The following is a 17,669-nucleotide window of genomic DNA, read 5'->3' as shown; positions in this document are numbered from 1 at the left end:
TGGTATTAGGAATTTATCTTGTTAAATGCATAAAAGGCATTTTATCTGAATGGAAATATGAAACATCAGCTCATTGTCATGGGCAAGAAGCAGAAGTCAGAGGAATTGGAGACTTCCTGACTCAGATGTGTGTTTGAGGCCGATTGTGTGATCGATAAATGAATATAGACCTACTTTGTTCTCATGGTCCCGAGCACAAACAGGCTGTAAATCCATGAAACCCCCACAGGAATATTCTTCTACAGTAAAAGGGTAATTGATGTCTGATGATGGTTTGTTTGTGTAGCACACAGTGGGCCTTCATAGACATTACTGGCTGCCTGTTTTAAGGGGAGAAAAGCCCTTAAAATCTTCCATTATACGCTAAGTGGCGACGAAAAGACTTGACTCGCTGCTGATTGGCTGAAGGTGTTCGCACCTGCGGGGAAGTGGGTTGGCTCACCTGGCTGCTGCTGGCAGCTGCTCTCCACCCGCCGAGCTGTGTGGAAGCGCTTCTGCGTCCGTGCACAGAGCAGCTCCGGGGAATCATCAGGGTCCTGACATGGATAAGACTCCGCTGTAGCTGCTTTTCCTTCAGTCCTGCGACGTTTCTGGTGAGAAATCTGCGCGTTTTCTGTCTCATTCATTTCATGAAAATGTAAGCGTGAGACCGAGAACCACGACTCTTTGTGTTGTATTTCTTTCTGTGATGTGACTTTCATATCGTTTAAGTCTGTTAAAGTTGCTTTATTGGCTCTCTGGATGAGGTGCGAAGCCCTTTTTTAACCAGAACAGAACCTCACACCAAAGCAGTTGGCAAAGCAGCAAATATTTACTTTTTTTTCTTTAAAGTCAACATTAATTTAGATTTTATGCTGACAACATGCCAGGCTAAACATTAATGAAAGTGTTTGCTCGATGCTGCAGGTTGCGCAATCAGGTGTTCACCATGACCTTTAGTTAACAGTTAATCATTGAACAGGTTCCCTACCTGCCCTTGAACGCATAGTTGACATTTCATTTGTTTGATTATCTCATCTTTTTCTTCCCACAATAGCAGCCCGTCACTTTCCATCCAGGGCTGTTTTCAGGCAGGTCTGCAGGTTTTACTGCCGTTCTCACGGTACAGACATCTGCAGCCCGGCGTCTGCAGCAGGCGCGCAGAGCTGCCTGCATCGGCTCAACGGTGTGGGAGCAAGCAAAGTGACATTCCTGTCACCATTAAACCCTGACTCAGCTGTGGGTGTAGTGAGCTCTGCCGCTGCTGCCCTACAGGTTTGTTGGCTGCTCCTGTGTGGACACTTTGGTTTCCGCCCTGTGATCTCCGTGTTCCGATGGGAGGGACGGTTGTTTGGGCCCGTTGAAGCTTTCGCTGACGGGTGCCTCACCAACCTGGTGTTGCTAGAAAACACTGGTGGAGTGGGTGTTGCTCAGCCCTTTTTCCATCCCATTACTCCTTCCTTGTGTTCATATCAACAGAATGTGTCATTGCCGTTGCCTGTCCTTCCCTTTTGGTATTTAAATCCATCTGTTTACGTGTGTTTGGGTCAGAAAGCAGCAGCTCTTCTCACGCACTACACAGGTAGGCGGTCCACTGGGAGACGGGCCGTGTCCCAGTTTGGGACTGAGCTGATGCTGGTTACCTGACATCAGGTGGACCTCACCATGGCTAGGTTTTGTTTTGTGAAACACACGTTTCCCGATCCTTCACCTGGTGCCAGTTTGCCTTTAGAGGCCCCAACAACATGGATCCTGTGGCCACTCAAACACCTCCACTGTAGGGTTGGGTTGTGGATATGTAAAGATTAGCATAATAGTTATATTTAATATGGCACTCTGTCTGCGGAACATTTTGTCTCCGATAGAACGGTCCCACCTGTCTGGGGATCGGTGAGCGATCAGCTGTAGTTAATGTCAACAATTTGTCAGAATAATGGAGGCCTGGAATGTAAATAGCTTCTATTGAGAGAATGTTTATGAGCTGATTTTGTGAGCTATTTATTGCTATGTGATGTTTGTGGCTGCACTTGAGCCTCAGAACTCGAAGTTCGAGCTATAATTTCCTCCTTCTTGGACTTTTGTCAGGTTTCCTTGTTGACCGTGGCAGCACCAGGCACCCATTCCTTCATTATCTTCCATGTGCGATGGCAAAGAGTGACACGTGGCCAGGCGGCGTTGCCATGGAATCCTTGAGCAATATGGACAGTGCTGAGAGCTGTGACAGTGTGATCAGCCTGAACTCTGGCTCTGTGAGTTCTCCTCTGGGACTTCATATCTCCTGCCCATGGGCTGTCTGCATAAACACAAATGTTTGACATTCTAAACTCACATTAAGACTTATAGAAAATAAGGGTAAGGAAAGGACAGAAGGCGGGGTGTTGGTGCTCCCCCCCCCGTGTGTACACAGACAACAACTTTGGCCTTTATCACGTCTTGAGGGCAGAGTTGAGAGAGATTTTTTGTCATAGTCGCAGAGTGAAGACAGCATGGAGCACCTCTCTGCTGAAGAGCGAGCGTGTCTCATGTATCTGGAGGAAACCATCGAAGCTCTGGAGGTGCAGGAGGACAGCGGACTGTCCAACGATGAACCCGAGTCTTTGAGCCAGGCGGGAAAGATTGATGAAACCAGGGTCAGAGGTAGGTAGTTGTTCTGCCCTGCAGAAATTGCGAATCTTGGTGTAATCATCACGCTTTCCTGTGTTAGGTAACGTCAGTGCTAAACCCAGAGAGCACCAGGAGGAAACGCTCGAGCGTCACACTGAAGACGAGGCCTCCACCCCAACGTCAGCCGAAGACGTGAGCGATGATAATACCTCGCCGAACCTCCAAGCTCAACCTGCCGCTGTAGCTTCTGCTGTCCGCGAAGTCGGCCCATCACCTCATCAGACTAGAATGTTATCGTTATCCAAGGATGAAAGTGGTCGTCTAAAGATTGTTTCAACTGGGGGACAGCAGGCACAGACCTCTGAGATGGATCTGAGTCTGATCCCTCCCCCGTCAGACTTCATGGATGAGCCAGGAGCTTCTTCAGAGCCAAATAAACCCATAGACGCCCCCCCATCTGCAGGAATATCCAATAACAAGCTAGCTGTCTTAGAGCTACTACGGCAGAGAGCATCAACGAAAGTGACCCAGGAATCTCAAAAACAGCCCCCAGAACAGAGCTCATTATCTGGGAGCACCAGTCCCCTTCTGAGTCCCTCTCCTGAAGCCCCTGAACCCAAAAGTCCACCGGCTGTAGCTCCTAAGCCCAAAAAGCTTCCTGCCAACATTATTCTGAAATCACACAAAGCAGCGCCGGCGCCGGAGACCATCTCGGGACATTCGGCGCCTTCTGGCAGCGAGCGGCTGTTGATGGATCCCCAAAAGGTGCGGATGGAGGCCCTCAGAAAGCTCGGCTTGCTCAAAGGTGATGAGGTGGATACCGGGCCCATCCTGAGCCCTAAACAGTCTCCAAAGACCAGAAGATCATGGGCAGCTCCTTCCTCTCCAGTCAGCCCAGCTTCTCATACTCCGCCCACGACACCATCGCACACTCGTTCTCCATCCTACGTCGCTCTTCAGTCTCCTGGACCTGTGTCACCACTGGTACTTTCAAAACCTCCTGCAGTCAAGAGTCTGCATATTGTCCCTGCACCTGCTGCTTTCAGAGACCCTGATGGGCCCAATAACGAAGGGTCTCCTCTCAAAGATGCCTCTGTTTATTCACCACCTAATGACGGATGTGCTCCCAACCCAGAACCTTCTGGTCAGGGTGCCAGTGAGGAGAGCGGGAAGGAGCCATCAGCTGCTTGTGGAGCATCTTCTATGGGGGGCCACACTGCCAGCAAAGAGACAGACTCAAGGCGCCCCCCTCCTGCCTGTCAGCCCTCTGGAGACTCTCAGAAGCTGCCCCGATCACAAGGGATCAGCGTGCTTATCTGCCCTCGCTCAGAAAATGAGGATGAACGCCGCGGCGCCCTGAAAAGGCTGGGGCTGCTCAGGGACTGAGACGGTAACCGACCTCACGGGCTGATGACCAAGGCCTAACTTTTACCACAGTTTTCTTTGGAATTACCCTTGTTGTGTATTAAATACTGATACATTGAGGGGAGCTGTTCTATCATCTATGTACACCAGCATCTACTATGATGTGACAAGTTCTCTTTAATTTGGCCCCATCATGAGGCTGGTTCTCTCCTGTTACAGGAAGTTGGCTACAGGAAATGCACGTATGACGCACCATCGTCGTGACTATTTGCATAAACATGACAGACTTCTGCTTGATAAAATGTTGGTCCAACTAGGTCTGACCTGTCAACCTACTGACTGGACATTTCTGAAGGTGTGCTGTGATATCTGGCACATAGATGTTAGCTGAGGTTCCCTTAAGGTGGGGGTAGCAGGTAGGGTCTCTAATCCCAGAGTCTGGAGGGAGATTTAGGAAACCAGGAGGGCAGGTCAACACATTGAACTTGTGCTTATGGAACCATTTTCTGAAGAATAACCTGTTTAAAGAGCTGCGTGTCATCTGGGGGTAATGGGGTGACGCTGCTCTGAGGTGGGGCAGAGAGGAGTCAAGTTCAGCTTTATTTAGGGGCCAAAATCTCAGATGCAGATACATTTTACTTTTTTTTACCATTGACATTTGTAACATTTTTTTTTTAAAATTCAACTTCAAGTCAAAGCTTGAATCCCCGAAAGCAAGTAGCAAGGAAAGTTTCCAATTATTACTGGAAGAAACCTTGAACAGAACCCAACTCTTCATATTAGATGTTGCCTTTGATATTGGAGGAGGACACGCAGCACGAGATTATTAACAATAAATCAGAGCACAGCGAAGCCAAACCTTAGAAACGGATGCGCTCCGGGTGTCTGATAAAATCACGGCTTGACAAGTTTCCCGTTCTTGGGTCGTTTCGAGGTTTCAGAGATGTTCTCCTGCAACAATGAGACATTGTTGGCTGTCCACTGACTGCTGCCATTGTTGTGCGATTATGTGGATGGCTTCACGTGTCAATGGTTTGATTTTGCCAAATGGGTGTACGTCAGCACAGCTCAGAGCACACAGCCAGGAGGTGGTAAGCATCTGAAACATGCCGTTTCCATGGTAGCAAACTGATAAATATCAAACTTTGAGCAGCACAGCGGTTCCCTGGTCTGCAGCTGTGTCTGTTGTTCACAAACCTTCACTTAACTGCACGAGCACACTCCTGAAGATTCACACTTTTCTGGCGCCTCGGGAACACACATTTTCGTTACTCTGCTCATCTGTGATGGGAAGGCACTCGTGTCAAATCTCTGATTTCCTTCTGACATGAAGGAGAGCCAAGTGGCGAAACCGGTTTACTCACCTCCTGCGTGTAGCTGCGCCTTTGCTGCACGTACAGAATGTTTCTGTAAAATATTTTAGGCATTTGAAGGTAAATTTTATGCAGCTTTGCTATTGAGATCACCCACGTGCACCATGGAAGGCTGCTGCAATATGGGGAGTAAAGGATATGCAAGTTTTCTTGAGAACACTGACTTTGACATCAAATCTACTTTTTGTTTGAATATTTACATAAAGCACATGCAATTTGCTTTGAATAATAAATTCAGTGTTGTCTTAGTATTGTATTAGTTTAGCCTCTTTCTGTGAGTCTCTAAAGAAAATTTGCAGCATGCAAATCACAACATGCTGATTAAAAATGTTCTGGTGTGTAAAATACTATACTGGTTCTTTTTTCTGTTTTCTTGCTGGCTGAAATTGGCTGCAAAGGACGCTTTGCTCTCGCTGGCATCGTACATCGGGATGGAACATTACATTTGGTCTGTAAATCTTCAGCAATTTCCCACATTCTGCAACAAAGAGAAAAATATTTGTATAGAAACTCGCGAACAAGCTGCATATAGGACAAACTAAACAGTTGTAAATGCACCATTTTCAAATTTTAGCCGTTTGTATATTATATTATTAGTGGCGCAACGGAATTAATCCAAATATCAGTATAGGTAAACTGGGGGTGATAAATGGAAAGATTTTATGGGACAAAATGTTTCTGCTGTGGAATGAATTGTGTAACTCATAAAATAATGTAAACGTATATTTAAAAAGCGCCATAAATTATGGAGGTTTTGGCACCAAAATAACATTTTAGACCTATTTAACTGAGTCATTCGAGACACTGACACCTGTCAATGAATCGCCAACTCTCGTGAAATCTCGCGAGACAGCAACAAACGCAAACACGATCGGTCAATTGGACAAAAATGTTGGAATTATTTATGATGTTTTATAGTTTCTACGTGGAGAGTCGGTTTACACAATTATCACCAAGAGCTGGATCTTAAAATTGATACAACGCAAATAATTAACAAGGTAGGCATAACAAGGATGATTTAATTAGCCAACGTTGCCCACTTCCCGTTAACGGGGAAGGTGAGTTAGGTGACATCACACCTGCAAAAATAGAAACACTGCATTACTTTTCCTCGTCCCTGGTGATAAAGAACCCGACTTTAGGACAGTATAGAGCCATATTATCTGCTGTCTGTAAGATGCGCACATGTTCTCGTCTCCTCGGACGGCGATGGTGACAGCAAAGCATTAGAGGTTGCATATGGATGCACATTGAAGATGTTCTAAACAAAATGTAACCACAAGAGGGGAGTATAGGTTCACATACTGCGAGTCTGCGCGTGTGCCCAACAACTAACTCTTAAAATATATTTTTGACAACAGATTAGCAGAGTGACAGCGCCTGCTCATCTGGTAATTTTAACCTTAGATAATTTGTAACAGACTGTAAGACAGTAATTGCATTATCCTCCACATAAACTTGGCCAAAGGGAATAAAGATTACATAAGGTTGCATCAATAGGATCCTCTGCTGCCAAAAACTGAGCAAAACAAGAATCTGAAACGATGGTTTCCATTTAGCTCAGATTTCAGGTGTTTTTTATGAAGTCATTCAGATGGTTGAAATCCGCCCAAGTGTGCAATAAGAAAACTACTAAATAAAAGTTTATTTTGGCTTTTTAATCTATCTCATTAAACCAGCATTTGTTGGGGAGACTGTCGTTGCTGATCATCTTCACTGATAACATTTACTTTACAAATGGCACTTTCACAGTAGTTTCAATCCACTTACGTCACTTCGTTTACCAGCTTTGTTGTCACTCAGTTTGATAAGAACTGCAGGCACATTTGGGGTTTTTTTTTAAAAAAAAAACAACTTTTTTCCCGTCCACAAAATCACTTTGTGTGTTTTTTTCCTTACAGAGGAAATGATTCAGGTCAGAGTATCAGCAAAGAATGCAACAATTTAACTGTGGGCGTTTGTTGGAATGTTGTTCTTGTCACCATGTTTAAACACCCGTTACGCTTGATCGTCACTGAATTTGGCCTCTCAATAGTCAGTGTAGTTTAATATTTGGCCTCTCAATCGTCAGTGTAGTTTAATATTTGGCCTCTCAATAGTCAGTGCAGCCTAATATTAATAGTAACCCTACAATGGCTCAACCTCCACGAAGCTCTTTGGAGACACTCCCTGGGGTTGTGCAGGTAGGCGTAGCTGCTACGCTATCAGGCTAGACAGTGAGCTCATGGGACTTCCCCACCGTCGAGGTCTTTTTCTGCACTTACCTGCTTACTGCGTCTGAAAGAGATGTCCCTTTTCTCGGCATGTTGGTTGATCGTGGAGGATTAGCCTAGACAAAGTGGCACAGAGCCACTGCTGAGTGTGCTGGCGCTTAAGCACGCCTGGCCCAGTTGTGTGTCATCAGAAGAGCTTACTCAAAATATACGGGTATTATCTCTCTCCTCTGTCTGTGTGTGTCTGCATTCAGATCAAGAGTAAGTGCTGATACATTTCAGTTGTATGATGATGATTGATTCCGTGAATGATGCTGGCTCATCATTGAGGATTAATCTCGGGATCTTAACGGGGCAATGCCACCCTTGCTGTTTCATTTGATCTTGATGAGTCCATCTGATTACAGGTGTACACAAATGTACAGATACGGTACACGCACAGGCCTGTATCCCCTCCAGCACCCGCATGCTCACTCACGTAGCTAACCGCTCTGTCAATGCAACGCCTAACTCCCTGCAAGTAGGACCCAAAGCCCGGGGGTGTGTTGGTGACAACGTTCATTAGAAGGTTTTAACTGATCTGCCGTTTCCAGCAGCGTGGTGCTGCAAATAAAACACACAAATTAAACGCCCCGCGGGTTTTCTGTTCATCCCCGCTTCAGCCAACAAGAATTAGCCTTTGTGTCGGTTTAAGCGCTTCCATTTCTTATGACTCGATAACTGCGTCTCTTTCTTCTCTCCCCCTGCCTTTGCTTCCTGTTAGTGCCAGTGACTGAGGCTGTGGTCAGGAAGCATTCCTGGGGCAAGCCCACAGCAGTTGCTGGGATGATTTTACTAAAGTGTGGAACTCAGCAAGCCACTCGGCTCCCCTGTGGTGCTGGCACGGTGAGTACCAAGAGATCCCGCTGGGCCTGCGGTGGTGTTGGTAACCTTGCATGTGAAACCCCCACAGAGAGGAAAGGAAGGGGAGAATGAGGGGAAACCTAAGCATAATGCTTTTGCACAATTAGGGAGTATAAATGTCAGAGGTGAGGTGACGCGTCCCAGTGTACGACCATCTGGACGAAGGCATGAGGGTCTCTGCAGGGCTGCAAACTCCTCCATTCACCAGTATGCAGTATAATACAGTGGTGGCTTTCACAAACACCTCCCAACATGCATCCATCTTGCGTTTATCTTACAGCACCAGCCGCTGAGCACGGTATGAATTTGTATTTCACAGTAAATCTAAAAAGTAGCCTCTAACTTGTACCGATGTTTTTTGGGGTTTTTTTTTTTTTTTTTCTGCTTCTAGTGGCTGAAAAATTTGGAAAGTTTTCAAACGCTCCAAATAGTGACAGGCTTCAAAGCTTCAAAAGAGGGGGAGAAAAAAATAATTCCACAAACAAATATTGCAGCGTATTCTTTGCAGAACAGCTCCTGGCGGGTGGCGGTCAGTCAGTCTGCAGAAGAATCTCGCCGGCGTGCTGCATGAAAGCAGTCCCATTCTGTCTGAACAGAGGTGTGAAGCACCCTTGGTTGATTTATCACCCATGAGTGATCCTGTCTGCTCTGTCAAGCCCTTCCACGTCCTCCCACGATGTTCAAATGAGGTCCCCTACATGGCGAGGAACATAAATTAAACATGGCTTTGGCTTCCCTCGTGTCTGCCGGTGTAAAAATAGCCTGGTTTGGTGCACAGCGTGATGCCCTGTATAAAGCCCTCTGTCTTTAATGAAGTGTTGCCATAAAAAGCGCACTGATCCTCCAGCGTGACTCTGTGGCAACCGTTTTCTGACTTTCTCGAACTCCCCGAGTGACTCTGAGCTCATTTGGTTATACAAGTGCTCACAATTACCCAGAGATTTGGACACAGGGACACAGGATATTTCCATATCCCTGACGGATGTTATTTTAATTACACTGAACTGCTTGACATTGTGCTGTGGATTTACATGTTATTTTTTCTTCTCCTGTGGTGGCGAAGAGTAGTTCTGGAAAGGTTATTCTGTTGTACTAAATCTCTTATTTACCGGGGCTCGTTGTTTCTGGCAAAGCAAGCGCCAGGCTCAGGAAACCACATCTGCAATTCAATTATTTCAATTTTTTAAAGCGAAGGTGAGGATGAGAAAGAAGATGAGGAAAAAATGAATCACACCCACCAGCCTTTTTTTGTCATAACTATTTCCAGATCATGTGGATTTCGCATTTTTTGCATCGTTTGAAGAAAGTTGTTATCTCCAATCAGCACCATTGTGAGACTCTAATTATATTTGATTGAGTGAGGGGGGGGGGCCCGCGCATGGGAGCAGGCATGATAATTATAGTGTCAAATCAGCGTCGAAGTACAAACACAAACGCATCAGCTCAGCTGATTCATTTGGGTGATAATGCAGGAGGAGGCAGCAGGTGTGGGGATACAGATGTGTTCCCTCTGCAGGACGCCGCCTGAAAACAAATGATTCATGTGTCACCGCTGCTGAAATGTGGCACAGTCCCTCAGTGGGGGCCACGCCGGTAACGCAGGGGGTGGGGGATGTTGTGATTCATGTAAAACCACAAGCTTCGTTTCTCTTCGGGCCTTGTGGGTAATCGTGTGCATACAGGACCTGGCCGGCGGCGGCGGGTGGGGGGGAGGCCGAAACGGTTCCGTTCCATCCGTTTTACACCCCCCATTATCTTTTTCTGGCATTCTTAGCAGATGTGAAAGAGAACTTTAGTGTCATTTACCTTAAATAATTGAAGGCCAGGAGGAACAGTGCAGCAGTGGAGATGAATTTGACTGGGGGGGCTCTTGATCACGCTGTCATATAGTCTCGGGGGCATTTTTGGAAGTTGAGGACACAAATATAATTTGCATTAAGGGCTTTGCTGATTGTCTTATCTATCTTCATACAGTACGGCGATGATCACTTCACCAGTGCAGATATTCCTGGTGGTCAGGTGTCATCAGAGATTTTGCTTTGTGTGCTTTTTGATTTAATTTTTTTAAAGCACATTTCCAGACACGTTAGAGGTACAAAACCAACACGCAGATCCAGGTTCAGTTATAACAGGGATATGAAATTGCTCAGTACCCCAATTGACCTTGGATATGATATGCTGTGAAATCAGCCAATGGAGGAAAAAAAAAAAGGTTGTTTTTTCCATTTTCAAACCAGTTTTGTAAATTAAATCAGCTGAACTTTTCAACTCCATTACGTCTGCATGCATTTCGCATCCACGTTAACTGTATCATTCCTGAAATGTCTAATTTCTTACATGAGTTATAGGCTCCTTCGTAAATGTCAGCGTGCGTTGCAAGTTTTAATGGGAAAATCAGCGAGTGAGGAAACGCCGTCAGCTCCCTGACAGACCTGCTGGATTGGATACGAGAACAGCTGCTGCCTGCCGCTTATTCTGCAGATGAAAATCTTATTTGACACTGTTAACACCAGCATGGACTCTCTGGAACAACATCCTTGCCAGTTGTGCATCCTCCAGTATGATGATCTCATGAACCAGTCCTGGATGTTGGAGTTGAGAGGCTGCTGCTGATAGAAGCTCTCAAATAAATAAGGGACGATCATCAGACTGGACAAACTGCCCACTCACTCTCTAAATCTACCCATAAATCCATCTGCTCTCCTTAACTTTAGTCACATGACGTGACACAGGTGATCCTCACCTGCGGAAGGGGGGCGGGGGGAAGGGAAGCAGCGAGAGCCAGTCAGAGAAGAGCAGGAGCCGCGGAGGCGTCCTCAGGCCGACGCGGACGCTCCTTCCTCTCTCCTCCCCCTTCAGTCCCCGCTGCTCGGCTCCATCTCTCCCCTGCTCTCTCTCCCGCTCCCTCACTCTCCCCTCTCTTAAATTGACATCGGTCCGGCTGGAAACATGATAACAGTGAAGGCTTCCTCCGCGGCGCGTTGTCAGGCTCTCCTCGGCCCCGATCACCTCCAACTCAAATAAGCCGGCGTCAGGGAGAGGGGGGGGGCGGCGAGAGGATCGCAGTGTCCTACCAACGGGTGCTCGGAGGGAATAACAAGAGACCTTTATACCGCACGCACGCACACACACGCTCATATGTGCTCCCGCGCATCACAGATCTCTGAAAGTGTTCAACTCGCCTGAAAGTTAAGATGCACGTACGCGGTTTGATACGCGCGACTCTTGGATTTGTAGGTTTCTGCCTGGTCGCCTTTGTCCAGCAGTCCGCTTCAGGAAGTAAACCCCCGCAAGGTAAGTTTTCACCTCACATTTACCTTTTTCTAAAGCCGCTCCTCATTCCCCTCGCTCGGTGATACTCGTGTAGGGCCGGTGCTGATGACATTTGTGATCAACGGTGATGTTTATGAGTAGCAAATAGAAAAAAGTTGACTTCTATTCTTTTTTTTTTTTTTTAAATACCCTCCTGCAGGTTGTGGTTGATCTGCCACCGCTGAATTGTTTCGTTGTGTCAGAATGTTCAGTTAAAAACTAGGAAACGTGATAAAATATTATAATAATTTATTATTTTTCACAGTTGTGGGGGGGGGGGAACCCCATTGTATTTGATCGTCAGACAGCATCTGTAGTCTGAGGATAGTTAATCCTGCTGGTTATTGTAACAGGACTAGCAGAGGGTATATTTGTCACAGCCCAGACAAGTATTTGACACTGTCCTGTAACACACACGCACGTGCACACGCGCGTGCACACGCACGCACACACACAGGGCGGAAGACTTGTCTGTCAGACACTGCAGCTATGCTGCCCTGCCCGGCCGGCTGCCCTCTTGCTCTCCTGTCCTGTGAGAAATGATTCAGAGCAGACAAGAGCGGCTTAAATCAAAGCCCCGGCACCTTGCAGGGACATGAAAGACAGCGTTACACTGAATCTTTGATCCACTCAGCCTTTTTCCTGCAGGTTTTCATCACTTAATTTTCCCACAATGCACTTGCCAAGCCGGCGCAGGCGGAGGTATTTGCATGCAAAGGCACATCATGCTCTCTGTGAGTGTTGATTGTGGTCGGTGATGTTTCGCACACACAAAAAGACATCTCTCGGGCGGTCGACAAGGCAAAAAGAGAAAGGGGGTGGGTGACTATTTTGCATCCTGGGTGGTCTGCCCCCACTTGTGGGAAAACTCAATATTTACATTTTGCAATTAGAACTACTTTTTTTTCTCACTTTATTTTCCAGAACATCGATTACACACTTCCTTGTTGCGTGGAATGCTGCAGCGAGACTGTAATGGCGTGCACCTGTTTGTTGGTCACAGTGAAAACGCCAGGGACGACCACTTGATAGGGTTCCTCTCCGAGCGCCTGTTTGTTAGTGCAAAGGCAAACAGCTCGGCGGCAGCATCATGCGCTCGCTTCTAAAGTTATTTGTGAGCATATTTTGCATCTAACTAAAAATAAATATCGAGTTTGATGCTGGTGGCAACTCTGTGACACCAAATCTGCATACCGGCAACATTTAAAAAAGAAATAACAATAAAACCGGAGAAATAGGGGCGGACTAAAAGTGCACGGTTTGTCAACGCAATATTTATTCAACACAGATGTTGCAGACAAGAATCTTCATCTTTCATCAATGTCAGTATAATCATGGCACTGTGTTTCGTGCAATCCATCATGACTCAAGGAAGGGGGGGGGGGAGCAAAATGGCAGTGGAATGAGGGAGGGAGGACTTGAGTGTGTGGTGGAGAGAATGACAAAGACAGGAAAAATGAGATGGGGAAACAGGAGAGATTAAGGGTGCAGAAACAGGCAGCGAGAGGAGAGGTTTCATAGAGAGCAAGCAGCAACAAGCGGGGAGAAGAGAGGGAACCGTCGACGTCATGGCAAATCACTTTCTCTGGAACAGAGTCGGGAACCCGTCCCTAATGCAGCAGCACCAAGGCAACGGTTGGTGTGGGGCTGACATGCTGCTGTGCCTGGATATGTTGGTGTAACCTCTGCTCCTGGGCCTGGGGGTCTAAAGACGCAGGGCTGCCTGAGCAGGGAGGAAGGCCAGATCCAGGCCCAGACACACTGTGGGAACTGAGCAGACTTGGCAATATGAGGCCCAAGTGACGGGGAGGCTTACCTAGAGATGCTGCTGCACTCCGAGCGAGATGGGAAGGAAGACGAAATCCCCCTCCGCCCACCCCCTAACATTCACTCTCCCCTCTCCTTTTTCTTTTGCACCCAAGCCCTGCTTTGTTTGCTTTGTCCCGGCTTCCTTTCCTTTGCACTTATTGAAGTAAGTTTGCGTTTTTGTGTGTCGGCCACAAGTGAGTGCTGACCTACGTTGATTTTTTTCTTTCTTTCAGTGCGCACATTCTTTCACACTCTTCATTTCTTCGCTTCCATTTCATGCACCTTCTTCTTATTTACCCTGTCTCAGAAACAGAAGTAAAATTTACTATTCCGTGCAGCCTCACACATATGGCTTTACTTTTCCTCCTTGAAATCCACAAGTGGGTTAGACATAAACTATATCCTTGTCATTTGAAGGTCATGTCGAGGAATTTCATTAAAAACCACGTCTGCCCCTTCTATGCTTTGCTTGTGGCTGGTTAGGAAAGGTCAGAGGTCAGGCCGAGGGTCTGCGCCGCAGCATTAAAAAGTTATACATAAACATCGACTTTTCTGGAGACGTCCCAGTCAGCCGTCAACAAATATAGCAACTAGTGAAAGTATGCCACGCTCCATTTTACTGTTCTTTCCATTTTCCCGTGATTCATTGCTATGCTGCGCGGGCATGTTGATGTTGACTGTTGCCACTTCCTCATTACTATATGGTCCGTACCAAGTCAATTGTTATTATTTGGGAGGGAGGAGTAAATAATAACAATTGAGTTACCACAAACTCAGTCTGAATCGGCTGTGTTTGTGGTAATTCGAACCTTATTGAAAACCTAACGGAGGTGTGTCAACGCCGATTTTATTTCTCGCTGTGGCCTTGAACTTCCCCCAGCCTTTCTCAGTCTGAAGCAAAGAAAAGGAGACTGTGGCACTGTCCACTCCTCTGAACACGGCCAGACCAACTTTAATATTTTGGCCTTCCACTTTCATCACCTTCACTCCCATTTTCTGACTGTGGTTTCTGCAGGGCTCCCACGCTGCTACTGAGCTGCTACTCTTATCCCCCTCACAGGCTGGACGTGCCTCAAAGCAGCCAGCGACGGGACGCTAAAGTCTCTATTTGTCTGCCCGAGCACAAATTTTGCAGAGTAATTTTTAACAGCTGGCACATGGAAGATGTATTCAGGTCAAACAGGAAAAACAGTCTTTTTCAGTCCCCGCTGGGATACCCTGTGACTTTAAGCAGTTAAGGATATTGCAAATTAGAACAGTGTGGTTTGGGCCGCTGATCATTTTTCCTGTCCATTATTTTTCACCAATTAAAAGAGACAAACTCCCAACTTGGGCATTTTTCCACAAGTATTCTCTTGTAAAGATGTGACTCTCTCCCTCTTTCTCTGTGTCTCTCCACCGTCTCTGCAGGCAGACGGAGTCGGAGAGTCGTGTTCTCATTTTGATTTGGGGCTTTGAGGCAGGTTGAGCCTTTGGGCAGCCCTCAGTCACCCGCTGATGAGTGGGTGTAAAGGATCGATCCGGTCTGACTCCAGCACTCGGCAGACACGTCTGCCTGACTGCCGGTGCTCCCACGCCGCCGTGCATGTTGTTACAGAGCAGCAGAGAAGGCAGAGATGATTATCTTTGTATTACCCGAGTGGTGAAAAGACTTGATATCATTTCTGTCCAGGAGCAATGTGGTATGAATCACAAAGATGACTTTGATCTGCACGCGGGATGTGAGGACAAGTCAGCGTGCACGGCTGATTGTGATTTTAGAGGGGATATTAATGACTGCACTTAGCAGGCAGACGCGCTTTCACTTCCCAAAATGACACTCTTTACTTTAGGTAGAGGAACTTTTCGAAATACTTAAAGCTGAGATTTATTGTCCCTACATTTCTGGGGTTTTCCCCCTGAATCCTTGGCTTCTGTACATGTTTAATTCAAACATTAAAGTTTTGGCTGTGGGCTGCAGCTTCATTCTAAATGAGTAGCAAGGAGAAGCTGTCTGGGCCGGGCTGCGACCCAAGGCATCGCAGCAGGCTTTTGTACGGGACACTTGCCCACTTTGATCCCCTAGAATTTAAAAGAAAGATGTTTTCCTCAACCAACCGAGTGTCAAAGACTGCAGCCATAAGCTGGATATAATTAAAAATTTACAACATCGGCATGAATGTTTTCCAGCCATCACTTAAAGCCTTTTCAATGTTGGGAGGGTGGGGGGGTATTTCTTTATATTCTGGTGGGAGTTAGAGGATTGATGCCACGCGCAATATTAAATTGAAGGCTGGTGCCAACTGCAACCAGAGGCACGAATCCATGATGTTATGAATTACTACACCTGCCCGGGGCAGCAGATTTTTCTGAATTAAAATTTTAAACCTTGTTCAGTCCAAAAAATAAATAAAAAAAATCAATGTGTAAATTGGTTTCCATGTTTATTTGGAGTAGCCAGCAGTTTAAAGCTGTGTTCCTGTTTGAGCTCTAGCCATCACAAAATAAAATATTTTAGCAGTGAAAGATGTTACCAGAGTGAGTAATGATTTAATAATGATCCAAAACAAAACGTGATTATTTTATGATTCAGAATGTTCCAGAATTCTCATCAGTGTCCGAATCAAGTAACCACAAATGTGCAGATAACTGTCAAGAATCTAGTTAGCGACAACTGCTTAATGAGAAGTGATAAATGCCTGGAAGAGTGTCTGGGAACATAAATTCTTAAAAGGGAACGAACGCTTTTCTGCAAGGATTCTGGAAATAAGCAGTTTCAGTGCGGAGGCTTTTCTGCTCTTTGACCAGTTTGCATCAAATTATGTGTTTAACAGCAGCCTCGGCCTGCACACGTATTCTGAGGTTCAAAACATCACTGTTTTGCACATTTTGTACACAAAATGAATGTGAGGTCACTGCCAAACAAAACCTCAACTTGTGCACTCAGCAGATTCCCTGTAACTCCCAGGGGCCACCCATCAGCTGTTGACATCCCTCTGCTCTGCTACCTTTTCTCCCTTCCTCCAGCAGAGAAGCCTTTATCAGCAGCTAGCAAGAAGCTCCTGACCACAGTGTCTCGCCTCATTTCGTATGGTTGCAGGGCTCAAAGCTGCACGTTTCACGTGCAATGACAAAAGCCCTCAAAGCTTCAAATCGGCAGCAACTTGCCTGGGAAGAGCAGGTCAGCTGCTTTGTCTGCAGCGCCAGTGTCCAGGTCTGAAAACATTGGAAGCCTCGCCCAGGAGTGAGGCGTGCAGAGCTTGTTTGGAGCTTGTTTATTTATCCAAGTTTTAATCTCAACAGCATGTTTGAAATGAGGCCTGCGATGCTTCTCTCTGCTGTGGTATTGTGGTTAAAATGAGAAAAGCCTTTTTATCTCTTCCTATCACCCCGACAATGGCCTTTCTTTTGTGTGCAGATGCTGCAGTGTGTTGACAACATCCCTGTTGGTTTCGGGGGAGGATTGAGTCAGCGTTGATGGCACTTTGACCCCCCTCCCCATCTTAAACTCACCTCTAGAGTCGCCTTTCGCATGTACTGCTGTCTTGCTGAGGAACCTCTGTGTCGTCCCTCAGACAGCTGCAGCGGCTCTTGAATCATTAATCCTCTAACCCTCCCACCGCAGGAACCCACATTTGCTTCTCTTTTTTTTTTGTGCGTTCTGGTTGATCGGGGAGCCCGTGAATAAGGAGACATCAGTGCGGGAATCATCTCCATGTCTGGACTTTCTTCTCCACGCCAACCTTCATCTGCACTCGCCCTCTTCCGCGCTCTGGTCTGACCTCTCCGTTGAATAATAGGGCTGCGTCCTTCTTTGAGAGTGTGGGGAGGGTCAGTGGGGGACGTCATTAGGCTGGTCTGTGGTGGTCAGCGTTGTCAGAAGGGGGTTGGGGGTCAGAGAGATTCTTGTTTACAGACTGCATGTGTTTACATTCCTGATGGTGAGCGCCAGCTTTAGAGACTGCTGGAAGTCAAAGGAAATGCTCTTATTCTGCTTAGTAATGGAAAAATCCAACCCAACCTATCAAGGAATCCAGATGAGAAAAGCCAATTTATTTATTCGGTGGGCTCTGGCCAATGCATGCTGGGTAGAAAGTGAGATGACTTCACTGATGAATTTGTGACTGGGCCA

General features: G+C 46.5%; 2 protein-coding genes across 4 annotated transcripts in view; both read left to right on the top strand.

The window, feature by feature from the left end:
• The first annotated feature begins 436 nt into the window (after window positions 1–436).
• On the top strand, window positions 437–5,935 carry LOC101079810 (specifically androgen-regulated gene protein). The gene is made up of 4 exons (XM_011602645.2): window positions 437–593; window positions 2,065–2,228; window positions 2,448–2,616; window positions 2,684–5,935. The coding sequence occupies exons 2-4, from the start codon at window positions 2,124–2,126 to the stop codon at window positions 3,967–3,969; spliced, it is 1,560 nt and encodes a 519-aa protein (XP_011600947.2). The 5' UTR covers window positions 437–593; window positions 2,065–2,123; the 3' UTR covers window positions 3,970–5,935.
• A 5,352-nt stretch (window positions 5,936–11,287) lies between these two features.
• The window catches only part of scube3 (signal peptide, CUB domain, EGF-like 3), a 53,715-nt gene continuing 47,333 nt past the window's right edge, over window positions 11,288–17,669 (top strand). For 2 of the 3 annotated variants that reach the window (XM_011602644.2, XM_011602643.2), the window contains exon 1: window positions 11,289–11,731. In XM_011602644.2, the coding sequence (XP_011600946.1) occupies window positions 11,632–11,731 (100 nt within the window). In that variant the 5' untranslated portion in view covers window positions 11,289–11,631. Of the gene's footprint in view, window positions 11,732–17,669 lie in introns of all 3 variants that reach the window. The other variant, XM_029834284.1, reaches the window with a different exon arrangement.

The sequence above is a fragment of the Takifugu rubripes genome, chromosome 3 (genome assembly GCF_901000725.2).
Source record: "Takifugu rubripes chromosome 3, fTakRub1.2, whole genome shotgun sequence".
Taxonomy (NCBI): Eukaryota; Metazoa; Chordata; class Actinopteri; order Tetraodontiformes; family Tetraodontidae; genus Takifugu; species Takifugu rubripes.
This window is presented reverse-complemented; position numbering and strand designations above follow the sequence as displayed.

What these genes read in the sequence shown, in the direction of transcription:
- LOC101079810 (XM_011602645.2), top strand. Translation starts at nt 2,124, where the DNA reads ATGGCAAAGAGTGACACGTGGCCAGGCGGCGTTGCCATGGAATCCTTG. An exon ending in TCAGCCTGAACTCTGGCTCT is followed by an intron (nt 2,229 to 2,447) that starts GTGAGTTCTCCT and finishes TTTTTGTCATAG; the next exon opens with TCGCAGAGTGAAGACAGCAT. An exon ending in TGATGAAACCAGGGTCAGAG is followed by an intron (nt 2,617 to 2,683) that starts GTAGGTAGTTGT and finishes TTCCTGTGTTAG; the next exon opens with GTAACGTCAGTGCTAAACCC.